We start from the raw sequence: 25,328 nt of genomic DNA, 5'->3' as shown, positions 1-25,328 counted from the left end.
CCTGTACGAACGAGAGATTTGCTGAAAATGAAGTCATCCTAAGCATGACGGAATTGTCTCCCTCGCCGGCCCACCTCACGCACTCCCCGCGCACTGAAGAGCCCAAGGGCGCCCTGGTTCAACTTTCCCAGGGGATGAGGCTGGTGGAGGGCAGGCGGAGCCCTGCTACGCGTCTTTGTTTCCGATTGGCTACAGCTGGGTTTAGGGCGGGCAGTATGTAAATATATGGGCGGGGTGGGTGGCCTCCTCGCTCCACCCTCCTCCGAAGGCCCATCCCCCTCCCGCCGGGGCTCGTGGGCAGCGTGTTTGGCTCCGGGGAGAGTCACACTGGATTCCACTGGGAAGAAGAGGCAGCGCAAAGCTTGGAGAAAGCGAGGGAGGGAAACCACAGCAGCCTGGAGAGTCTCTGGCTCCAGCCATCATCCAGCCCCTTCTCTCTCTCTCTTCCTCTCCCCCTTCTTTCTCTTTCTCTCTCTCAGTCCCCTCGTTCGCACCTTCTGAGAACAGAAAGAATATTTTGAGTGAAACAACAAAGCAAAAAAGAAAGGAGGAAAAATAAACTTGCCTCTTGTCACAGCAAAATGACATTTGATGTGGCAAAGCCTGCAGCTCTTGTACATCCTATTGTTTCTTAAACTGCTATGAGAGGAAGTCCTCTTTCTTTTTTTGTATTACGTCTTCAATTGAAGGGCATCTTTTCTTCCTTTTTTTTTTTTTTCTTAATACAAAAGAGATCTCAGCCCTCCTGCTCCAAGAGATCACTCCAGTATCTTATGCTTTTGTTGTCTCCGGCTTCCTTGGATTTGCTAACTGCCTGATTCACCGCTCATCTTTTGATTTTTAAATATCTTTTTGGGCGCTTGGTTGTTGTTTTTTTTTTAATTGCTATTTTTGTAATACTATTAGAAGACAGAAAAAGAGGAAGTGATCCTGTGTGTGTTTGGGCAAGAAAATCAAAGACAAGAGAAGGAACCCAAAAGGTTGTTTTCATGTTTGGGATTCAGGAAAGTATTCAAAGGAGTGGGAGCAGCATGAAGGAAGAGCCGCTGGGCACCGGGATGAACGCCGTCCGGACTTGGATGCAAGGAGCCGGCGTTCTGGATGCAAACACGGCCGCTCAGAGGTAGGAAGGACCGGCGCTGTGGCAGTCTTGCACATTCACTTTTATTTTGCCCATCACTGATCTGCTGTTTCTAAATCTGCAGTTTTTATCTTATTTTGTTTAAAGATCGTGCTATTTTAGATCTAGCCAGCAGCTCTTGTTCCCGTTACCTTTCCAGAAAACCGGTGAGAGCAAAAGGGGAGGCACAGCCTGGAATGGGACAGTAAAAAGACAGACAGAACAAGTTAGCTCCAGCATCCACCTCCACGCTTCACCTGCTTCTCAGTTTCTTCCCTGCTTTTACGTTAAGGCTCCCACCCCTTAGGCAGAGTAACTTCTACATCAAAAAGATATGAAGAAGTTTTCCAGACCAGCTCCTTCTTCTTGTAGGTTTTACTTAGTAGCTGAAAGGTGGTCTGTACAAACCAAAAACACGTGCAGAAAGTGAACTGTCATATACATGCCAAAATAATTTTACAAAATGTCAAATGAGACCTTCAGAGTTTTATAATCTGGCACAAAAATGTTTTGATGTGTTATTTTATTTAACTCTTATAAGAATAATATGCCTCAATAAATTACGTTTAGGGTACTTCAAATACATAAATGTTTGTACACATTCATATATCCGTGTGTCTTCGCACATGTATTTCTAACTTTATTCGTTATGCATCTTATGTGCAAGATAATTCAATTCCCAGGACACAAACCTTTCGATTATCGGATAAGCTGATTTGTAGGAACAGTTACATTTTACAATAATTGGTAAGAATATAGCCCCAATCCGTATTCAAATCTCCCTCCTATCGCCCTGGCTCTGACGTTCTGTTTGTAAGTAGTAACTACAGTATTTAGGATTGGGGAACATTTGTACAAGATTATTAAAACTAGTATTTAGCATATTCTCTGGACACTTCAGGCACAATGACACACACAAAAATGACACCACTCCCCTAAATTTGCCAACCTTTAATTACCAAGTTTTTTTTAACAAAGGACTTCCACTGTGGGGGAAAAATGGGGGCCGTTTAATCAGAAATTTTACAATTAATAATGATATATTGAGGGAGGCTTTCCAGAACTGCCACATTTTGGATTAAAGGGAAGTATTTTGTGCCCGAGACCAGTGCGTGTTAAGGGGGATGGATGGGTTGGACCGTGGATGGAGAGGTGGAAGGACAGAAGGACTTGGTGGAAAGAGAGATGAACAGCCTAACAAATGAGATGATGGAGGGATGGCCGAGGGGGGTCACTGAGGAAACAGGGTGGCCGAGGAGATGACCCAGGGGCGGATGGTTGGCTTCTTGAGCTCCTGGTTCTAATCCGGACTCTTTGTCCGCAGTGGTGTGGTTCTCGCCCGGGCTCACTTTGAGAAGCAGCCGCCCTCCAACCTGCGGAAATCCAACTTCTTCCACTTCGTGCTGGCGCTGTACGACAGGCAGGGGCAGCCCGTGGAGATCGAGAGGACTGCGTTTGTGGGCTTTGTGGAAAAGGAAAAAGTAAGTGGGATCTTTGTTTGTTTTTGTTTTTTTTCTTATCTGAACCCCTTCTCGAGAGCTGGTAAGTCCAGTTCCGACAGCGCCGAGAGTGCAGGGAAGCTCACCTCCTACCGTGGGACTCACAGATCAGGCAAACTTTCACTTCTTTTCATTACACTAACAATTGGATTCCCAAAGAATTCTCTTAAACATTTTTCTTAAAAGAAGTTAACCGCTATAAAATAAAATTAAACGTAAATTTAAACTTTTGTGTTTGCTTTTGTACTTGCACCCTTTTGTAATTCTGAGATCCGCTTGTGCACTAGGAGAATCTTTTGATTGTGCTATTAAATTTGCTCTTGTTTCCTGACTCTTTAAACATTTGCAACTGATTGGAAGTACCGAGCTATTCTTTTAATTTTTCGTTTTGTTGTGAATTACTACTTTGCTGAGAACGTCGCTTTAGAAGCGCTGCAGCTTGCTTGTCCATCCCCTCCCCTTTGCTTGGGTTTTAATTTTATTCTCCTTAGGTTTGGGCCGCTGCTCTCTGGAGCTCTCCCTCCCTTTTAATATCTTTGTTTGTTCTTTTCTTGAAATCCAGGAATCCAACGGCGAAAAGACCAATAATGGGATTCATTACAGACTACAGCTTCTTTACAGCAACGGTGAGCCTCCGAGTACCCGGGGCCAGGGGAGGAGGCTGGGAGCCGTGAAAGCAGGTCCCAAGGCCAAAGGGTGCAAACCAGGGGCACAGCAGGGTAGGGAGTTAGGGTACCTAAAAGCATGGTACAGATCTGTACTAGGCTGTTTTGCCTAGTAACATGGGGGGGGGGGGGGGTACAGGGATAAAGGGGTCAGGACTTACAGTCAAGTGGCCCTGTGGTGCCTCTCAGATGCCACACTTCTTAGAGTCATAATAATTTGGATTTGAACACAACTTCAGAATTTCCCTTTTGCTTCCTTAACTATTTGTATAAAGCTCACTGAATTCCCGATGAGATGCTACACGCTTGGACTAATAAAACTAAGGAGCTGTATCTCTCAGCCCCATTCCACCTCCTCCTCTACCGAGGTCATTTTATTGTCAAATTTAGAAAGATGAAGTCAGAATCAAAGTTGTAGAATGTTCAGCTTCGGCGACCAACGTTCTCTGTAAATAATAGTGAGGGACCTCTGAAGGGGGTTTTCATACAAGAAACCCGAAACTGAAAGCTGGGTCTAGACTGCACCTTATTTTGCAAACTTTAAGGCTGTGGGGAAAAAGAGGCTTAATAAGTGTGACCCAGTTTGTTAGGACCGAACTTTAGAAAAGCTCCTGGGTAAATATGGGCTTTACATCTGCTGTGCCAGGATGAATGAGCTGTAGGGACCCATTGCTCGGTTGTCCTGGGCGGCTGATTCTTCTAATTTATTAATCAGGGTGTGTGGGCCCTTTTGGGAAGACTTTGGAGAGAAGAATCAGGACATTTTAGGATTTGCTTTTTCCTACTTTCTTTTTTTTTTCTTCTTCTTAGGGATAAGAACAGAACAGGATTTCTACGTTCGTCTAATAGACTCCATGACAAAACAAGTAAGTTTTTGGCTGTGATGTACAGAGGGCAGCTGGGGAGGGGGCTGCGGGTCCTGCAGGTGGTGGTACCAAGATTTCAGAAGAGGCTTTTGAGTTCTAATGTTTGGGCAGAGGGATGATTAAGTTAGTTTAGGCTCTTCCTTATCAAGCCTTCCTGGCCCAGTTTGGAGGAAGGGAAGGAGATCCTGGGGACTTGTTGATAACTCCGTTTGCTGAGAGGTATCGAGGTTTCTTTTGTTTTTTATCCTTTTTTTTTTCTGAATAGCTGCTTAAAAAATACATGCAAATTTAGTTTCCAACAATAAAATATCTTGTTTTCTGTGATCTTTCTTTCCACACAGTAAGAAGGAAAGTGACTAGGCTTGAGGGCTTTGTTCAGAAAGCAAATAGCTAAGTAATTATAGAAACCCATAGCCTACAGAAAATTACACTTTTCACAGGTAGAAATCCGGTCTTGCTTCCTACTTTTCTGCAGTTGTAGTACAATCGGCAGTTTAACCCCCGCCTCTTTTCCTCCAAGACAAATAATATAAAGTAACAAAAATAAAAATTAAAAAAAAATTAAAACTGAGATCCCGTAAAAAAAAAAAAAAACCCTTTAAAATTTTGAGATGCCGTTCTGTGTATTTATTTAAGAAGGTCCCGACTAGAATTAACATCTTAGCGTACGCCAGCCATGATTTGAAAATTCGCTCCCGGCCCAAAAAACACCCCTCAGAAATTAAAAGCATTTAAAAAGCGTTTTCATCATGGAATCGAGAAAAGTCAGTGCGTTCTGTGACTAAGGCAAACGTTCTGATCTCACATCCCGTTAGATAAGGTGAATTTAATCTCTTGTACCCTCCCCCCAGGAAATGCAATGGGTCGTATTACGTTTTTGTTCCTGACCTGAGTTGCAAAAGCTTTGAAACTGGGAAAGTGCTCTCAGCAATGCTCTAAGGTCTCAGATTCCCTGGTGGTAGTTTTGGGCTAATGGAAAGACAGGGGCCTTGCCATGGCTACAGGAGACAGATTGAAAGGGCCTGGGCTGGGAGCATCGGTGCCACCCTCGGGAATCTGCGGCTTTGCTCAAACACCTGGGACAACTCGGGGGGGGGGGGGGGGCGCAGGTCTTCCTGTGTTAAAATGATTTATTTATCTTCTCCGATTATACCGATTTCACCTTCAAGAACGTGGGCTTGGAATTATGAATTGGTTAATAGTTTTTTTCACAGTGCAATGTGGTTCTTTTCAGTATTGTGGAGGCAGGATTAGCAAATAGTTTCCTGTAGGATGCTTTTTGTTTTCGTATTTTGCATTACGATAGGACACGTAGAGGTTTTTTTTTTCTAATTTGCACTGACTTACTCCCTTTTTAAAGCAATAAGTGAACTATGCTTGGCTTCACTTTACTTGAAAAATAACCAACAATTCAGAAAGGCAGTCGATTTAAATTGACCATCGTTAGAATATTCTTGCAGTTTTGTTCTAGTATTGAGTAAAATCCGTTTTGTTTGCTTTTTGATGCTTATCTATGAAAGAAAAAAAGATTAAAAATGATCACCGGTTCTGCGTATGCAGCGATGCTGACTTGCGATTCTGATTTAATCATGATCATCATTCTTGAATAAATTAAACAAAAGATTTGTGAGTATTTTTTTAAAAGTATGTGACCCTGATCAAGTACTTTGAACCTCTTATTCTGCTGTTGAAACCAATCCCGGTGCAAACATTTTATTTGCTAAGGCGGTAATTATTACTTTGTGTCACTGACAGAAAGTAACGGGGAGATAGTTTTAAGGCAGGGGACTGCTTGTGGACATAACCCAGTCAGTCTTGAGTCCCTGAGACTTAAACAACATTGTTGTAAAACCTGTTATAGAAAATAAAATAAAAAGACGGACCCTAACCATGCATGGTATTGCTTCTCCCGTTATTTAGGTTACTGCATATTTAAAGAGACAACTCTTCTAAGCAATCCTGCTACCTGGTTTCTTGAGGTTGACAGAGCAAAAGGTGCTATTCAACATTAGAATTTCTTTTTCCTGTTTAGAATTTTTGTTTCATGAAACTGTATAATGGTCGCTTCACTCTGGAAACTAATCCATCTTGTTAAAATTTCCAGGATGGATTATAAAGCATTTTTGAGACTGTTCTGTCCTAGGGCACTATCTGACCTCTTCATCTCTCATTATTACAAACTGGCAGAGGTTTCTTTTTAAAATAAAGTGGAAGATAAGTTCTGTTTTTAGGATTTCTGACAGCCATGGATATAGTCAGTCTCCAGCTATAGTAAAACAACAAAAAAAATTCTTTTGGCTGTGTCCTTTATTATAGTCATAGTTTGACTGGAGATAAGGTTTTTACAAAAACAGTGATTTTTGTATAGCGTGGAGCCAAGGCAGTGCTTGAGTAGGATATTTGAAATTCAGTTCTGGTATTGTATGCATATGTGCATGCAGTGATGCTGTTCTAGGAACATTTTTAATGGAACTTTTTGTTCCTTGATATATTTGTTAATCTATCTGTTTCAGAAGTGGTCTGTGCTTTCTTCTTGTTAATAAGATATATACCAGGAAGTAAAGTGAGAGATGTGATACATAAACTTAGGCAAATGTGAATTTATAATTTATGTTTCCTCTATAGCAAGTGATATATAGAGGTCTCTCAAATAACTCCTGAACCCTCAAAACGTAATTAAATATTGTAAAGTCTGTCTGAAACGTCTTCAATTTTTAATGACGGTTAAGTATAATGTGCCAGCTGACTTAGAGGGATCATATTTCAGGGCAGCCCAGCCCTCACAAAAATAGTTGATTAACACAAAGAATATTTAGAGAAAATAACAGTTTTAGAAAGTAAACCTACTTCCTTGAACCCAGTCTAAATCTCCAAACTGAAGCATAGGTTTTGATACGCACACATGTATTAGCTAAACGAGCTTGTGATAGTTGAAAGCTTTAATATTACATATTTTTTTTGTGCTGTCGCATTATCTTTTTTGATATACGCAAAATCTTTTGCTAGTAATTGCTTCAGTGTGAGGGTCTTCATAAACGCTTGCGTAAAATATTACTGTACCGTCATACAGAAGTAGAATCCGATAAGCTGGAAGGCCTTCACTTTGACTGCAGGTAGAAATGGCTGAGGAAATTCATTTTGACCTCAGAATTTGAGTTTTCCTACACCCCTGAGTAATCTGTCAGAAGTTTGGAATTTTGCATGCACGATCAGGACCCATGTATGGGGAAAATGTAAACTAATCACAGGGGAAAATGCGTTGTTTGGAGTCGGTGGGAGGTGGGGGGGTGAAAACAAAGCTGAGGATTTTGGAAAGCTTGCCTCAGCCAGATGGCCTAGTGCATTCCCAGTCTGGCAGCCCAACTGCTTCTCTCCTGTATAACATACAGCCATTTGTTCTGTGATATTTATGCTAGAGCTGTTTCCATGTGAATGTTTGAACAGGCTTAAAAATGAATGTATTAGGAAAGATGCATTTTATTAAACTCCTGTGAATACGTTGATTTATATACTATGTGTACATAGGCACACACACACACACGCACGCACTGAATATATGAATGAGATAGTACTGGCTTTTGAATAGCATAATATTTGGCTTTGTGCAGTGGACAATTTAATGTACTATTTCACAACTTTTTGCAGCAGTTGGCAAACTAGGTTCCATGTGTTTTTAAGCTTGTCGAATTGTTCTTTGTTGGACAGAAAACCTTTTTTTCTCTTTTGTATGGTTTTGAGTTTATTTATTTACTTATTAGGATTCATTTACCTCCTTTTTGAAAGAATTCACTCAAGGTGGTGTACAGTAAGAATAAATCCAACATAAGCAATAGACAATTACAGCAGAGAAATATTCAAATAACGATACCAAGTATGGCATAGTATACTACTTACAGTGTCAATACAATACGGAATAGAACATTTTAATCGACAGTGTAGGGTATAAGTAACGATGGAACATATAGATAGGTAAGAGAGTAAGAGGAGTTAGAAAATAAGGGACTAATTTAAAGAAAGTTGCACATGAGGTCAGAGTGATGAATAAATGTTATCTTAGCTAGGGTAAGAGTGGCTAAACATGTCCTGCTGCCGTATGTGTAGCCTGTGTTACTCCTTGTGTGTGTGACTATAAACATACATAACTTACAATAGTCCTTATTGTGATTTAATATACCACCTTTCGTGTAAGAACATATCAAAGCAGTTTACAAAGTAGCTTAAATTTGGAACATTGTTCACAGAGTTCCTCTCCAACATTTTGCAGGGTGTGTAAGTTGTAGCCCCGCCCATGCTCCACCCATTTCTACTCCCCTTTGCAATTTTGTGTTAGTAGTATTTAAGCACGTCCTAATAGAATATTGAATAGTGCACTTACCCGAGTCACACATTTCTGTGCTTTAATAGAATAGTGCATAATGCACTTATCCATGTCCTCTCCCATTTTATTATGCTGGTGTTGATGAGAAACTCAATGGTTCCGTGTCTTACAACATCTGCCAAGGTGTTGTTGGGACAGTTTTACTGTTATCAGTGTGGCCATATCAGCGTGATATTATTCCTTCAAGCCCTTACTAACCTGGCTTGGAAAACAACAAAAGGCTTTATGCACTCTGGAGGGGGGTGGGTGATTTTATAAAAGATTTTTCATGCATAAACCCCGATTTATGCACATCTTTGGCCTCTTATGAAATTATCCCACGGATTATGTGCTTAAAAGTACATGCAGTTTCAAGAAGGTGTGTACTTTTATGTGACCTGTGTGTAAGCATATTTGAAGGTGTACTTAGATTGAGCACTGATGGTGCTTGGAAAAAAGATGGCTGAGCGGAGGTATGATTAAGGTCTATAAAATACTGAGTAGTGTAGATGAGTAGAAGTTAATCGATTTTTTACTCTTTCTAAAAGTACAAAGACTAGGTGACACTCAATGAAGATACATGGAAATACTTTTAAAACAAATAGGAGGAAATATTTTTTCACTCAATGAATAGTTAATCTCTGGAACTCATTGTCGGAGGATGTTGTAAAAGCGATTAGCATATCTGGGTTTAAAAAAGATTTGGACAAGTTGCTGGAGGAAAAGTCTATAGCCTACTATTGAGATAGACATGGGGAAGCCACTGCTTGCCCTGGTAGTGGTAGCATGGAGTGATGCTACTCTTTGGATTCTGAAATGTTGCTACTATTTAGGATTCCGGAATCTTGCTACTCTTTGGAGTTCTGGAATCTTGCAACTATCTGGGTTTCTGCCAGGTACTTGTGACCTAGATTGGCCACTGTTAGAAGCACGATACTGGGCTAGATGGACCATTGGTCTGATCCAGTAATGTCATTCTTATGTTCTTATGTGTCAGGAAATACACATGTTTATGAAATACATATGTACAGGTGTATTTCATGTGTTCATTTCAGCCACTAGTTCTGTAGGTTATGTGAGGCTATTTTATAAAGATACTTAGTAGCATCTCCTTGGCCTTCAAACATAGGGAAAGGGAATGGGACTTGATATACCGCTTTTCTGTGATTACAATCCAAGCAGTTTACATACTGTATACAGGTGCTTATTTTGTACCTGGGGCAATGGAGGGTTAATTGATTTGCCCAGAGTCACAAGGAGCTGCAGTGAGAATTGAATCCAGTTTCCTAGGATCAAAGTCTGCTACACTAGCCACTAGGCTACAATATAATAATTGCCACACTGGGTCAGATTGATGGTCCATCTAGCCCAGTATTCTGCGTCCAATCTAGGTCTCAAGTCCCTGGGAGAATCTCCAAATGTAGCAAGATTTTATGCTACCAACCCCAGGGATAAGCAGTGGCGTTTCCGAGTTCTACCTTAATGGCAGTTTATGCACTTTACCTCCAGGAATTTGTCCAGACTTTTTTTTTTAAACACAGCTACATTAACTGCTTTTATCACATCCTCTAACAATGAGTTCCAGAGCTTGACTTGAGTGATTTTTATACAATCCCCCTCCCCCACACACATGCGTTTATCACACATAAATACCTCTTTAAGGCAGGACACTGAGGCCCTTTTCACTGTGATGAATCTGTGTAAAATCATTTGCACAGTGATCGTCCCCCATCATCTTTCCCTGGTTATGTCAGCTAATGGTCAAAGTCATTGTGGATCTAACTGAGCACTAAATACCTGGCCTGTCCTGTCAGGTACATGTGCCAAAGGCTCAAATAGACAATCTGATTCAATCTGAGCACCTTTGGCTTTCCAATGCAGTCAAGCATTTGGTGCTGAATGTGCCAGGTACTTCAGTTACCTACCTGCGGGAATATTGTGGGATATAAATGTCATAAATAAATAAATTTATCAGTGTCTTTAGTACAACAACAGAAATATAAGAATCAGTGAAAGAAATGAGTCAATTTTCTCTGTAAATATTGGTCATTTTCAAAAAAGAAAAACGTCTATCTTTTTTTTCAAAAACACTGTTTTGAACAAGGTTTTGTAATTTGGACATTTTATTTTTTGGTCCATTTTTGAAAAAAAAAAAAAATGCAAAACGTACAAAATCAAGCCATTAGAATGTAGGAAGAGCCAGCATTTTTAGTAGACTGGTCCCTCTGACATCCCAGGAAAGCAATAGGACATCTTAGGGGACACTGCAGTGGACTTCATAAAATGTTCCCAGGTACACAACTTACCATCATTGCTCCTTACCTTGTCTGCTGAGCCCCCCCCCCCCAAATCCCCCCAACCTCCCCCCAAAACCCACTACCCCCAACTGTACACACTTACGGGTGAAAGGGTCACCTATATGTGGGTACAGTGGGCTTCTGGTGAGTTTTGGAGGGCTCACACTTTCCTCCACAAGTGTAACAGGTAGGGGGAGGTAGGAGCCTGAGTCCACCTATCTGCAGTGCACTGCACTGCACTGCACCACCACTAGGCTACTCCAGGGACCTGCATGCTATTCTGAGTATAACATCTCAGGCTGGCAAGTAATGTTTTTAATCACATTGTTTGGGGGTGGGAGGGGGTTAGTGATCACTGGGGGAGTAGGTCATCTGGTCATCTAGGGCACCTTTTTGTACCTTATTCGTTATAAAAACAGGTCTAGCTCAAAATGTCTTAGTTTTAGTCCTGGACAATTTTGTTGTGTTCCATTATGGCTGAAAAACGTCCCAAGTATTAGGAACGCCCAGATCCTGCTCTTAACATGCCCCTGAAACACCCCCTTGTGATTTGAATGTACTTCTGATGGACTTCAAAGAAAAACATCTAAAAATTGGTTTTGAAAATACCAATTTGGTCGTTTTTATGAGAAAAACATCCAAATGCAGATTTATGCCACTTTTTGGACGTTTTTCTCATTTGAAAATGAGCTCCATAGTCCTCCTCCCCACCCGAGCAGTCAGTAGACATGAACAAAGGCCTTCTAGAATTTTCTTCTATATTGTAGTAGATATCCAGTTGCATTTGTTACCATAACTTGTGGAGTATTAGATTTTTTTAAAGTAAATCTTTTCATTGGAAAATTACAGTATATATTATTTAGTGAGTTTTTACAGTTCTGGCTTGATGTGAAACTGCCCCTTTGTGATTTTAACTCATAGTGGGATTTAAATGATTTGCTGGTCTTCTTGTAGCTTGTCTCTTTTGAGTTAGTTCACCTTCAAGCATTTTACAACAGAAGAATTTTTCCCCCCACTTAAAAGTGTGAATTCTAATATAAAAGGCATTCATCTTTTTCTTGGTCACTTGAAAATGAGTTTGCCTGACTTCTAGTGAATATTTTGACTACTGTTTTCTAGCCAGAGTACTGCCTTAATGGTTTTATCTTATTTTCTGTTATGTTTATGAGTGATTTGATTGGTTTTGTATTCTGTGTGAGACTTCTGTGTAAACGAGATGCTTTCTTGAGCTATCACAGTGTTGTCTGTTGACAAATAAAGAAGCCTGCTTATTCTAGTGTTTGACAGAAAGTCATTGACAGTCATCTGAAGGCAAGAGAGGTTCTGCCACAGAAATATCTGTCATTTTGCAGTGTAAATAGATATTGGGTATCTTCTTCTAAGTTCATGCATGTGGAGGGGTAATGTTATACCAAGGTGTCTAGGGTAAGACAGTAGAAGGCACCCTTAGGCACCATTAGGTGTCTGCTTTTCTTTCTAAAATAGTAGTGTAAGTGGCAGACGTGGACACTTACACCAGCTCTAGGGCAGGTGTAAATATCTGCACCATTATTTCTCATGTATGTACATAAATTATAGTGTTTTATAACAGCACATATCTGTGCATTCCACCTTGTTCTAGCCAAACTCCACCCCTATACAAACTCAAAGTTCATGCTGTCATGTCATGGTGCAACTTTGCAACTAGTCAGTATTCTATAAGGAGTTGGTCATGCATGAATGTTGCCACAATTTGTACATGAATAATTAAAATGCACCAAAGTGGGTATGTGCTTTACTGCTTAATTTACTCACTCCCCCTTATGGAATTAACACTGGAATGTCTATTGCTTATGTGATGGCCAAACGTATTTTAAGCTCTAGGGTAGGGTATATGTGCACTTGATTTAAACTAGTAACTTTCACTTTTAGTGTGCCTTAACGGAGGGGTTCTCAGCCCAGTCTTCAGGATACATCCGGCCACTCTGATTTTCAGGATATTCACATTGAATGACACATTATTTGCATGCACTGCATCCTTTGTTTGCAGATTTTTCTCATGCATGTTCATTGTGGATATCCTGAAAACTTGACTAGATTGAGAACTATTGCTTTAATGTAATATTTTGATTGCCTCTTTATAAGGTATCCACTATCTATATTTACATCTTCTCTAAACACCATATTAAGAAAATGAGTTTAACAAAAAATATTTACCAGATTTTATTCAAAAGATGTTTTATTTTCCTGTGAAATAGACATACAGTAGGGGTAACGTTTTATGACTTGCTTTCAAAAGGATTACTTATTGGGAGAATTTTAAAAGCAAACTGCTCTAACAACCTGTAATTCTTTTTTGGCAAAGCAGTTGCAGAGTCATATTTTAGATCGTTCCGAAGAGTAGTTTAAACTTGTTAACAATATTTAAGTTCTGAATTCTTGACAGTTCTGTGTCTTTTAAACAATTATATATGTATATCTCAAAATGCCAGGGCTGTTCCAAATAGCGCCATAAAAATACTGCCAGAACAGCGCAGACACATAACGCCCCAATGCTCATGATGCAAATATAGGTGTGCTTACAGTGGCGTAGGAAGGGGGGGCGGTGGGGCAGTCCGCCCCGGGTGCACGCCGCTGGGGGGTGTCGGCGCCTCGCTGGTTCCTTGCTCTCTCTGCCCCAGAACAGGTTACTTCCTGTTCCGGGGCAGAGAGAGCAAGGAACCAGTGAGGCGCTGACACCCTCCCAGCGGCATGCACCCGACGGATTAACCCGCCCACCCACCCCTCTACCGCCTTCGAGGTATGTTCTCGCGGGAGGGAGGAGGGTGCGTCGCGCTGCACCCGGGGGGTGGGGGGGTGGGGGTGCGTAGCGGCGACCCGCCCCGGGTGTCAGCTGCCCTCGCGACGCCACTGTGTGCTTATAACATTGAGCATTAGGGAGTTTGGTGGGAAGATTGTGCTTTGTGGTAGAGGAGTAGCCTAGTAGTTAGTACAGTGGACTTTGATCCTGGGGTAAAGGGTTCAATTCCCACTGCAGTTCCTTGTGACTCTGGGCAAGTTACTTAACCCTCCTCCACTGCCCCAGGTACAAATAAGTACCTGTACATACTGTGTAAACTGCTTTGAATGTAGTTGCAAAAACCATAGAAAGGCAGTATATCAAGCCCCATTCCCTTTCGTACAGGAGGATTGTGCTTGGTGCATGCACAGAAGAGTTCTGCGGTAAGCCCAGCGCATGTGAAGCACACTTTGGCATCTGTTTTCTGTGGCATAAGTAATTTTTTTTTAGCTTGGAAGCTTATATTTAGAGGCAGAAACAGACGCCAATGTGTAATTAGGGTTAAAAAAAAAAAAGTTCTTACCTGGGTCTCTGGGGGGGCTCAGGGGAGCCGCAGGGTCCGGGCGCGATTTTTGGGGGCAGTCTTTGGGGCCGCAGTGAGGTGGTCTATGGGGACCCCACTGCCAGGCACCTGAAGCCCCAAAATCCATCGGGAGCGCCACTCTCCCCTCACAGCGCTCCCGTCCACAAAAATGGACCCTAAATTGGCCCCGGAAATTGCCGGACCCCAGAAAATGGCCCAACACTAATGTGTACACCGTACAGGTGAATTTTCAAAAGAGAAGGGTGCCCATCTTCTGATACAAATCGGGCGCCCATCTTCCAACACAAATCGGGAGATGGGCATCCTTCTCTCAAGGGTGCCCAATTCGGCATAATCGAAAGCCGATTTTGGGCATCCTCAACTGCTTTCCATCGCGGGGACGACCAAAATTCACGGGGGCGTGTCAGTACGTACTGAAGGTGGGGCTGGGGCGTGATTAAGAGATGGGCGTCCTCGGCCGATAATGGAAAAAGAAGGGCGTCCCTGATGAGCATTTGGCTAACTTTACTTTGTCCATTTTTTTTCACACCCGAGCCTTGAAAAGGTGCTCAAACTAACCAGATGATCACCTCCCCTTATTCCCCCAGTGGTCACCAACCCCCTCCCACCCAAAAAAACTTTAAAAACATTTTTTGCCAGCCTCTATGCAAGCCTCAAATGTCATACCCAGCTCCATGACAGCAGTATGCAGGTTCCTGGAGCATTTTTTAGTGGGTGCAGTGCACTTCAAGCAGGCGGACCAAGGCCCATTCCCCCCCTACCTCTTGCACTTGTGGTGGTAAATGTTGAGCCCTCCAAACCCCCCCAAACCCACTGTACCCACATGTGGGTGCCCCCCTTCACCCATAAGGGCTATGGTAATGGTGTACAGTTGTGGGGAGTGGGGGTTGGAGGGTTGGGGTGCTAGCACCAAAGGTGCAGCTGGGAGCAATTTGTGAAGTCCACTGCAGTGCCCCCTAGGGTACCCGGTTGGTGTCCTGGCATGTGAGGGGGACCAGTGCACTACGAATGCTGGCTCCTCCTATGACCAAATGGCTTGGATTTGGTCGTTTTTGAGATGGGCATCCTCGATTCCCATTATCGCCTAAAACCGGGGACGACCATCTCAAAAATGACCTGAGGACGACCATCTCTAAGGTCGACCTAAATTTGCTGATTTTGGCGTCCCCGACCATATTATTGAAATGAAAGATGGACGCCCATCTTGTTTCGATAATACGGGTTGCCCCGCCCCTTTACAGGGCCGTCCTGCGAGGACGCCCTCATGAAAACTTGGGCGCCCCGTTCGATTATGCTCCTCATAGTGTACTTTTACTGGGCATTTTTATTTTTAGCATGGACGCTTTAAATTTAGACGCAGGAAACAGACGCCAATGTGTGTTTTCGCTTGGGTCTGCTGTTTTAAATGATCAGCACGTAAGGGCTTTCACAGGCTTCCTTCTGCTTCCAAAAGCAATCAAAACTGGCAAACTCTGCAGAAAGAATCATGAGAAATCCTCTCTTCCAACACTTTAATGCTTGCTTCGACCTGGTGTTATTTTTTGCAATGGTAAGGCAGTTTTGTTTTGGGTGCTGTATTCTGAGCATTAGGGAGGAACACAAAATGACCTCATTAACATGAGCTTGACTACATGTGCACGCTATCTGTGCTAGTGCCTGGCATGCTTGTTTCCTGTGCTAGACCCCTCTGAACATGCTGCGCAGGTAGTATGACGCTAATGGACTCTACGCCCACGTTTACTTTTGAGCATCAGAGCCTGTTATATTTAGAGAGAGAGAGATTGAGATTGTTTTAATGCGGTAAAAGAGGCTTACCTCAAAATGCATGAAAGCGTTTTGTAGTAGTTTTTCTGTCAGTAGGTGCTATCTTCTGCATTAGCTATTTCTAAAGATATTTTTTTGCTGGGGACATGTCATGGGTAAAGAATAGATGTGGAAGTGTTGACCCGCTAGCGTGTTCTCATTAGCGCTCACTAACTGGAGCACGTAGTGCTTTCTAAATTGGAGGTCGTAGGTGCTTTGTATTAACATTTTCAGGTAATGTGCGCTAATGCCTAAAAAATGCCTAAAACACTGCCATGTTTGAAATGGGCATAGGGGCCCTTTTACAAAGGTGCATAGGTGCCTACACGCATCCAACGTGTGTCAAGTTAGTACTACCATCTGGCTACCCTGTGCCCTGGGCAGTAATTCTATTTTTGGCACACGCCCAAAATACGCGGTACAAAATATTTTCTATTTTCCATCACAGAGCCCTTACCTGACGGTAATCAGCAGTTGATGCGCGCTGTTAGCGTGTAAAACTTTACTGCTAAGTCAATGGGTGGCGTTAAGGTCTCAGGCCAAAAATGGATGCGCGCTGGTTTTCATTTTGCCACTCGTCCATTTTCGGGCACATTCAAAAATCCCCTTTTTTCCAGGCGCTCAGGAAATGGACCAGCGCGCGTCCAAAACATGTGCCTACACCAGCGCAGGCCTCCTTTGGGCATGCCTTAGTAAAAAAAAAACCTTTGTGCATAGGGAAAGTCCTTAGCCCATATTTTAACTAGCTTTAGTAAAGCAGCTACGTATATACATGTGGCTGGAAAAATAAGTCACTCCAGAGCCTAAACTTTGGCATCTTCCATCTGCCCAAGGAAAGCTGATGTGTCAGTAGAGAGCCTGGATATGAGAGAGAGCTACTGGAGAGGGAATGGAAAAAAAGAGTCCAAAGAAGGGGGGAGGGGGAATAAGAAAGCAAAATAAGTACAAACACTGGCCCATCACCTTTCATAGAAAGCAGACAAGAAACAAATACTGCAAAAACCCTTAAAAAAACAGACTGCAAAGTAACAAATAAAGGGGGTCTTTTACTACGCCGCGGTAGCTTTTTTTTAGCTAATCAAGAAATGTGTTAAGTTATGTCCAATAAAAAGGTATCATCTTATTTTCTTTTCCATGTTTTATTTTGTTTGATTTCTATTGATAACCTTTAAAAGTGGACTAACATGGCTACCACACCTCTCTACTTAGCTTGCAGTAGAAATCAGCTGGCGGTAAACGCCGAGACGCCCTAAAAACGCTACCGCAGCTCAGTAAAAGACCCCCAAAACGTATATTAAAGGCAAAATGTTTTCCTTGGCTTCTAAAAGTTCTGAGCTGCAGCAGAGGTTTTGTAAACATTTTTTCATCACTATAAGTACAGCTTGAGCAGTTGACACTGTGAAACCCAGGTGAGACAGCCCAGGGATGATGGAGATAGAAAGTGAGCCGAGCAATTTGTTCCTTCAGGCTTACTTTAGAGTGGCAGGGAATGATTTATGTCATCAGAGGCACGAACAAATCTACAATACCTGCACATAAAAGTGATTGATATATGAAAACTAGTTCACTCAGTAAGCCTGAGACTGGCATCAGGGTACCAGGTTAGGAAACGGTGAGGCAAACCCTGAGTGGAAAGGTTCTTTTAATACATTATGTTAAGCCAGCAAACATTGATCTGGTACCAATCCAAAATTGTCTTGATAAGGTGGCAGATTGGCTTACAACACATAAACTAGTATTAAATCCAGATAAAACAATAACTTCTTGGATAACAGGCCTTGGGCCCATTCCATCTCTAACATATGTTTTGTTTGGTTCCGACAGTGAAGTCATTTAGATACTAAGGTATTAATTATTGATTCTTCCTTGTCCTTCAATGAGCAAATATCTTATGTAACAAGGAAATCTTTTTATCAATTGCGTAAGTTACGTTCAATTAGAAACTCCTTAAATAAATCATCATTATGCAAACTAACTCATGCATACGTTACATCATGTCTAGACTACTGTAATATAGTTTATGCAGGTCTATCAAAACTTAATCTAAAATGATTACAGACAATTTAAAATACAGCAGCTCGTATTATCTGCAGAGCTTCAAAATATGATAGAATCAGCCCATTGCTGTATCATTTGCACTGGCTTCCAATAGAATCTAGGATAAAATTTAAAATTTTAGCATTGACACATAAAGCTTTCTATGTATCTAGTCCTTCATATTTGTTTAATCTTATTATACCCCATACGCCAACTCGGACTCTTCGATCATTAACAGATATTAGATTGGTAATTCCGCCACCATATAAAGCTAGATGGGAATCTACTCGAAAATCTGCATTTTTTTTCTGGCTCCAACACTTTGGAACTGCCTTCCTAAAGAACTTAGGCTTGAGGATTCTTACACTCATTTTTGTAAAATTCTTAAAACATTTTTTTCAAGAATCTTTTGGAAACACTGCTTAGAATCAAACTGGAAGAAAAAAAAGGGGGATTAATGCCCCTTGCTGTTTTTGATATATATGAATGTTTTTTATTAATTGTATATTTTTAGTTTTGATGGTTTGCTGTGCTTTTGTATCACATATGGATTTCTGATTTGTGTATTTTAATTGTGTTAATGTTATATTTGATTGTAAACCGTTCTGATTTATTCTGTAATAAGAAACGGTCTAGTAAATAAATAAACGATAAATGATAGACAAGTAAAATCCAATGAATTTACTGCTAGTCATTTATTAATTTTGGAACTGTGTTTCGGTATTCAATCAGAAATAGTAGAACAGAGTTGTGGTGTCCATTGAGAACGTATCACAGTTTTAGCAACATGCTATATGATTATAATTTCAACTCATCTCAAAATTAGATTACACCCCAAAACAAGATATAACTCTCTAGATTTTGCAATGCTCAGATTCCTCTCGCATTGCCTTTTAGTTATCTGCTCTCTTGGTAGGAAGGCAGAGAATCAAATGTTTTCATGATCTAATGTTGCAAACTTTTCCACTGAATCCTGCAACAAGATGTTGTCATTTCCTTTCTTAATTTGGGGGCCATTTTACTAAGCCGGGCTAACCCTTCATGACCATGTCACCACTCACAATATAAGAGCCAAAATGCATGTCTTTGTCCAAAATCTGTGCCAGAGGGAGTCCTAATGAGTAGTAGAAAACGAGGAGGCAATTGTATAAGTGGGTACCTCTCTTTAATCGCCCCAGTGATGCATAGTCAGATCATATTCTATAATGGCATCTAGTACCCAGATTCCACTATATAATACTATTATAATCTACTACTACTACTACTCATCATTTCTATAGCACTACTAGACATACGCAGCGCTGTACACCTAAACATGAAGAGGCAGTACCTGCTCGAAAGAGCTTACAAACTAATTAGGACAGACAAACGGGACAAACAAGAGATAAGGGAATATTAAAGTGAGGATGATAAAATAAGGGTTCTGAACAAGTGAATAAGGGTTAGGAGTTAAAAGCAGCATCAAAAAGGTGGGCTTTTAGCTTAGATTTGAAGACGGCCAGAGATGGAGCTTGACCTACCGGCTCAGGAAGTCTATTCCAGGCATATGGTGCAGCAAGATAAAAAGAACGGAGTCTGGAGTTAGCGGTGGAGGAGAAGAGTGCAGATAAGAGAGATTTACCCAGTGAATAGAGTTCCTGGGGAGGAATGTAGGGAAAGATGAGAGTGGGTCTATGGTAGTATAAGTGCAGGTATATAATACATCTGCACTTATACTACCATAGACCTGGTGCAACTGTTGTCATGTAAATGTGGCAAGAGTGTGCATAACTAGTAGTACTCTGTAAGTTGCGTATGTAAATGGCAGCACTGCCCATGCCTCTCTCATGCTGCACCCTGTGAATGCCCCCCTTGCTTGTATGCACTATGCCCTTGCTGCACACCTTACAGAATAAAGCTTAATCATTTTGCTGCCACTCATGCAGAGAAGTGTATACATGCCAGTGAAAGTGTCACTCTTGTGTATACTTATGCATGCAAATGTGGGTTCCCAGTTATAGAAATGCCCTTTATCTATCTGAGGCTTTTCCTACTTTGGGGAAAAAGGTCCGTTTCATGGTTGAAGTCTTTCATCTCAAACTGTGTGACCTGCATAGATGTTGTTAACACTTCCAACCTGTTTGTCCACTGTCCTTGAAAATCTCATTTCCTATCTATGTAATTTTGTCCCCTGGTGGCACATTGTTGGCACTGCTATTTTAAGCCCTAGAAGATACATACAGTGATACCCTATGGACTCCTACCCATTATATAGTGCTACAACCAAACTGCAGTATACAGGGTTAATATTAGAGCAGGAACCCCTTAAATGTCAGGTGTCAAGGACATAGCTCATGAGTCTCCGCTTTTTAGGATACCTCCCTGATTGTGACACAGTAAAGAGTCAATTTGACCTACATAGCCATATTGCAACCATGGATTCTGAAATCATTTATCTTTAGAATGAAAACATCAGCCAATTGCATGCTTTCGTCATTTAACAGGATAACTATATTTCATGAACTTCACATAAAACTTGGTGATGTTACCCTTGTAGGTCAAAAACAGCAAAACTGGTCATATGAAAACACCAGACTTAAAAGTTTTAAGGTCCCTGCCATCCATGGCTGAGACATCTTAAAAAGTGGCATTGTGCAAGATGCAGCCCTTTTTGCCCTTTATTTGATGCGAGAGCCACACAAATTTACAAGGGGGGAGGGGGGTCACACAAAATGCTTTCATGGTACACCACTTTGATTTGTTGTGAAAGGCCGTGTACCAAATACCCTAATAAACATATCTGCACAGTGAAGTAGTTCGGCAAGCATGTAACAAACATTTTGAAAATGATAAATAATAAAACAAAGTCACTAATGTGTAATATTAGATTAATAATTGGTAGCTATGCCAGATTGAGAGTTTGTGATTGTGGCCTTATCTTTAAAAGGGCTGTTATTTGTTTCTTGGTTCTCCCCCAGCTCAGAGCAAGGTTTTTGGTCTTGGCCCCTTCCCCCTATTTTGTATCTCCTCCCACTAATGCTCTTAGGGGTCCTTTTACTAAGCTGCGGTAGTAGGGGGTCTGCACTAGTGTCAGTGTGTGTTTTCAACGCACACTGAGGCCCCCTTTTACCGCAGTGGGTAAAAGGCTGTTTCTTAAAAAAAAATGGCTGTACGGTAAGTGAACCACTTACCGCATGGTCATTTCAGGGTGGAGCACTTCCCGCCACCCATTGAGGTGGCAGTAAGGGCTCTAGCGCTAACCCAGGCGGTAACCGGGCAGTGCGCGGCCCTGTCTGATTACCGCTGGGTAAGCATTGGCACTACAAAAATAGAAATGATTTTTGTAGTGTCAGAAACGGTGCGTGCGGGGGTGGGAACTACTGCTGGGCTCCTGCGGTAGTTCCGGATTGGCACGCGGCGAGCCCATTGCCACATACCAACCCTTTAGTAAAAGGGCCCCTTAGTCTGATCATGGGTTGGAGGCCATGCATTGGAACTCCTTCTGGAACCCTGCAATCTTGGACCTTTCATCTAGCCACTAGGTGTCACTGTTGAGTGGTTGACATTAACTCCCTCCCCTCTAGTGGTTGTGATTACCTTTTGCAGCATCCCCAGCCCTGGCTGACGGCTGGCCTCGGGAGCAGTAGATCCGACTCAGAGATTGCATGAAAATCCATGGCCCTGCCACTGAGTCGACCAGCAAGTCATTTGAGAGGATTACTTATACTTAAAAAAAAATGATGCCGATACATTTTTAACCAAAGGTAGCTGCCTCCTTATGTCAAAGGAGCTTCCCTTGCTACCTAAATCAGTCTGTCACAGCTTGGCATGTCTGTGTTATGCCCAGCAGTGGGAACAGTACTGTTGAGTGGGGAGTGAATGAGCATCGTTAATTAATGAAATGCTGGGTCCTGTATGGATGTGCCTAAAATTTGCAGAGCCCAGATTTAGTGCGCGTAAATGGTAAAACCCTTTGCTATAATGATATCTGACCAAGTAGACTTCATCAGGTCCAGCATTGAGAACCTTTCTTCAATTAAGACAGCTGTCAGCTCTCATGGATGCTCTGTCTCTGACCCATGTTATAACATATATATATTAACTGAGTCTGTCATTTTTTGTAGTACAGTTGCCATTAACATTAATTTGTACAAAGTCAACTATGCTTCACTGTAGTAGTTCTACGACCAAATGATCTTACTGGCATAACCCCTTTATTCACTGTATAATCATTTATCAATACACTATAATATTAACCATGCATAAGAAAATGTTAACAATATGAGGCATTTCAGTTTTTCCTGATAGCATAATTATCCATGTCAAAGCAGGTAGTGTAATCAGTGATGTCTTTGCAGTTAAGAAATCATGTGAATCTAATCATACTTTTAAGAAAAACGAGAATACCATAGACTACTTTCTAATAAGCCCCTTACAATGTTCCCATCCATTAACAATGATGGCCATTGTCTGACTAAATTTAATTCTGCCTACTATATTATCACAAGATCTCTCTCTCTTTTTGCAGTTCTAAGGTGTTGCAAAATTTTAACACCACAATATTATTTTTGCTAGTTTCAGGAATTCTAGGGGTGATTAATTTTATGCACATGGTTGCAACAAGAGGAGAAAATATTGTTTTCAGTCATTGCATAGTTAAGCTCTGAAACTCGTTGCTGGAACACGCGGTAAACACAGTTAATTTAGCTATGTTTTATAAAAAAAACAAAATCGGGGACAAATTCCTGGAGGAAAAGTCTATAAATTGTTATTAAGGTAGACCTGGGGAAAGCAACTACTTATCCCTGGGGTTGATACCATGGGATCTTGCTATTCTTTGGGGTTCTGAAATCTTGCGACTTTTGGGGATTCTGCCAGGTACCTGACACCTGACCTGGCCACTGTTGGAAGCAGAACACTGGGCTAGATGGACTTTTTGTTCTGAGAAAGAATGGCAGTTCTTATGTTCTTAGGTTTTGGCAGTATGAGAATTTTCTAAGAAGTCATGGCTTGAGTCCAGATGGAACAATAGCACCAATTATATTTTCTTTCATTTAACTGGACAAAAAAGTCTAGGCAGTCTGATTGTGAGAGTTATGAACTGCTGTGATACTGAGATCCAACTTTACATTAAGCAATCTGAATAGTAGGGTTATTCAGTTCTCCAGTCACCACAGGAAAAGTTTTCACAGGTCTATGACTCAAGGCATCAGATACTCTTTCCATTGCTAACTTTCTTTTTTAGCTGGTTAAGATATTATAGGCCAGATTCTGAACATGGCGCCTAAAAAATCCTCATGGTAAAGATTTCCGCCTAAGCGTATTCTGTAAGTGGCACCTAGATGTAGGCATGGTATATAGAACATGCTTAGGTGGAAATCCTAGCGGCTAAAACTATATGCGTCCATTTAGGCCAATTGAAATGTAGCCTAAATCCCCACATATAGATTTACACACACTGGGCCATTTTCTATAACTGCGCACATAAATTTCTCTGCCTGTAGCCACACCTCTTTTGAACTGCATATATTAGAATGTAGGCGCAGTTCTTTACAGTATATGCTTAGCGAGTTGTATGCATAAATTCTAATTATTGCTCAATTAGTGCTCCTTATTGCTTATTAGGTGCTGTTATCAACGCTGATTAGCTTGTTAAGCTGATTAAGTTACACGCATTGTTATAGAATACACCTAGATTTTGGCGCAGATCTCTAGGTGAGCTATATAGAATGCAGGTGTATGGGGCTCATTTTCAAAGCACTTAGACTTACAAAGTCATGTGGAGGGGCATTTTCGATATGACGTCTAAGTCCAACTTTGAATGTTTTGCACAAAATGTTCAAAATCTGAACAGGAAAGAAGGTCATTTTCGAAAAAGAAAAATGTCTATCCTTTTTCCCGAAAATATTGTTTTGAACAAGGTTTTGTGCTTTGGAAGTTTTGTTTTTTGGTCCATTTTCGACCCTCCCCCCCCCCCCCCCCCCCCCCGCCTACGTGCAAAACCTATTGGGATGTAGGAGGAGCCATCATTTTTAGTAGACTGGTCTCCCAGACATCCCAGGAGAGCAATGGGGCACCCTAGAGGGCACTTCTGTGCACTTCATAAAAATGCTCCAAAGCACACATCTCATCTTTGCTCCCTTATCTTGTCCCCTGAGCTCTCCAAAACCCACCCAAACCTACTGCCCCCCACTGTACATTACTACAACAGCCCTTATGGGTGAAGGGGGCACATATATGTTGGTACAGTAGGGTTTTGGTGACTTTGGGAGGGGTCACAGTTTCTACCACAACTGTGACAGATAGAGGGAGATAGGGACCTGGGTCCCCACTCCATAGTGCACTGCACCAACTACTATACTCCAGGGACCTGAATGCTGCTCTAATAGACCTGACTTTTTAACATCTGAGGCTGTCATAGAGGCTAGTAAGTCATATTTTTATTCACATTTTTGGGGTGGGGGGGGTGGGAGAGGGTGAGTGACCACTGGGAGGGTATTGGGGGTTATCCCTCATTCCTTCCAGTGATCATCTGGTCATTTAGGGCACCTTTTTGTGCCTTATTTGTTATAAAAAAAGAGGTCTAGCTCAAAACATCTTAATTTTGTTTTGTTCCATTATGGCTGAACATCTAAGCGATATTCCATGTAGAATCTCAAATAGGGAAAGGGAAATGGGACTTGATATATCGCCCTTCTGTGGTTCAAAGCGGTTCACATAGTGCATACAGGTACTTATTTTTGTACCTGGGGCAATGGAAGGTTATGTGACTTGCCCAGAGTCACAAGGGACTGCAGTGGGAGTTGAACCCAGTTCCTCAGGATCAGTGTCCAATGCACTAACCACTAGGCTAGTTGTGTCTTGATTAGTTGAATTCACTCAGTCAATCAAAGTTGAAGATAAGGCCTGAAATGGCCCTCCTGCTCCCTGATTACTGCACCAGTAGAGCGTGAGCCCTTACCGCCAAGTAAATAGGTGGTAGTAAGGGCTCAGGCAGTAAAGAGTTGCACACTACTTTTAATATCAGCACACAACCATTTACTGCCCTATTTGAATAAGGCCTTTTTACCCACTACGGTAAAAAATGGCCCAGCGCGTGCCAATTTCACATATCCAAACTAGCCCAGGCTGCTTTTTACTGCAGCTTAATAAAAGGGCCCCTCTGTGTTTTTATTCAGTAAGCTTATGGACCTCTCCATACAATAGGAATTTATATGGAAGGTAGCAATACTTCAGGAAAAAATGCTGTATAATTCCATGTACCCTAGTCCTCCACTCTTAAAATGATAAGCTGTTTGCTTTAAGTATGTATCCTGGATGGAGAGAGACACCCCATAGTTTGC

General features: G+C 41.7%; 1 protein-coding gene across 4 annotated transcripts in view; it reads left to right on the top strand.

The window, feature by feature from the left end:
• The first annotated feature begins 360 nt into the window (after positions 1-360).
• Positions 361-25,328, top strand: part of EBF1 (EBF transcription factor 1) — a 557,364-nt gene continuing 532,396 nt past the window's right edge. For all 4 annotated transcript variants that reach the window (XM_030211898.1, XM_030211896.1, XM_030211897.1 and 1 more), the window contains exons 1-4: positions 361-1,123; positions 2,445-2,601; positions 3,182-3,245; positions 4,095-4,150. In XM_030211898.1, coding sequence (XP_030067758.1) covers positions 990-1,123; positions 2,445-2,601; positions 3,182-3,245; positions 4,095-4,150 — 411 coding nt within the window. In that variant the 5' untranslated portion in view covers positions 361-989. The remainder of the gene's footprint in view (positions 1,124-2,444; positions 2,602-3,181; positions 3,246-4,094; positions 4,151-25,328) is intronic.

Source organism: Microcaecilia unicolor, chromosome 8 (genome assembly GCF_901765095.1).
Source record: "Microcaecilia unicolor chromosome 8, aMicUni1.1, whole genome shotgun sequence".
Classification (NCBI taxonomy): domain Eukaryota; kingdom Metazoa; phylum Chordata; class Amphibia; order Gymnophiona; family Siphonopidae; genus Microcaecilia; species Microcaecilia unicolor.
This window is presented reverse-complemented; position numbering and strand designations above follow the sequence as displayed.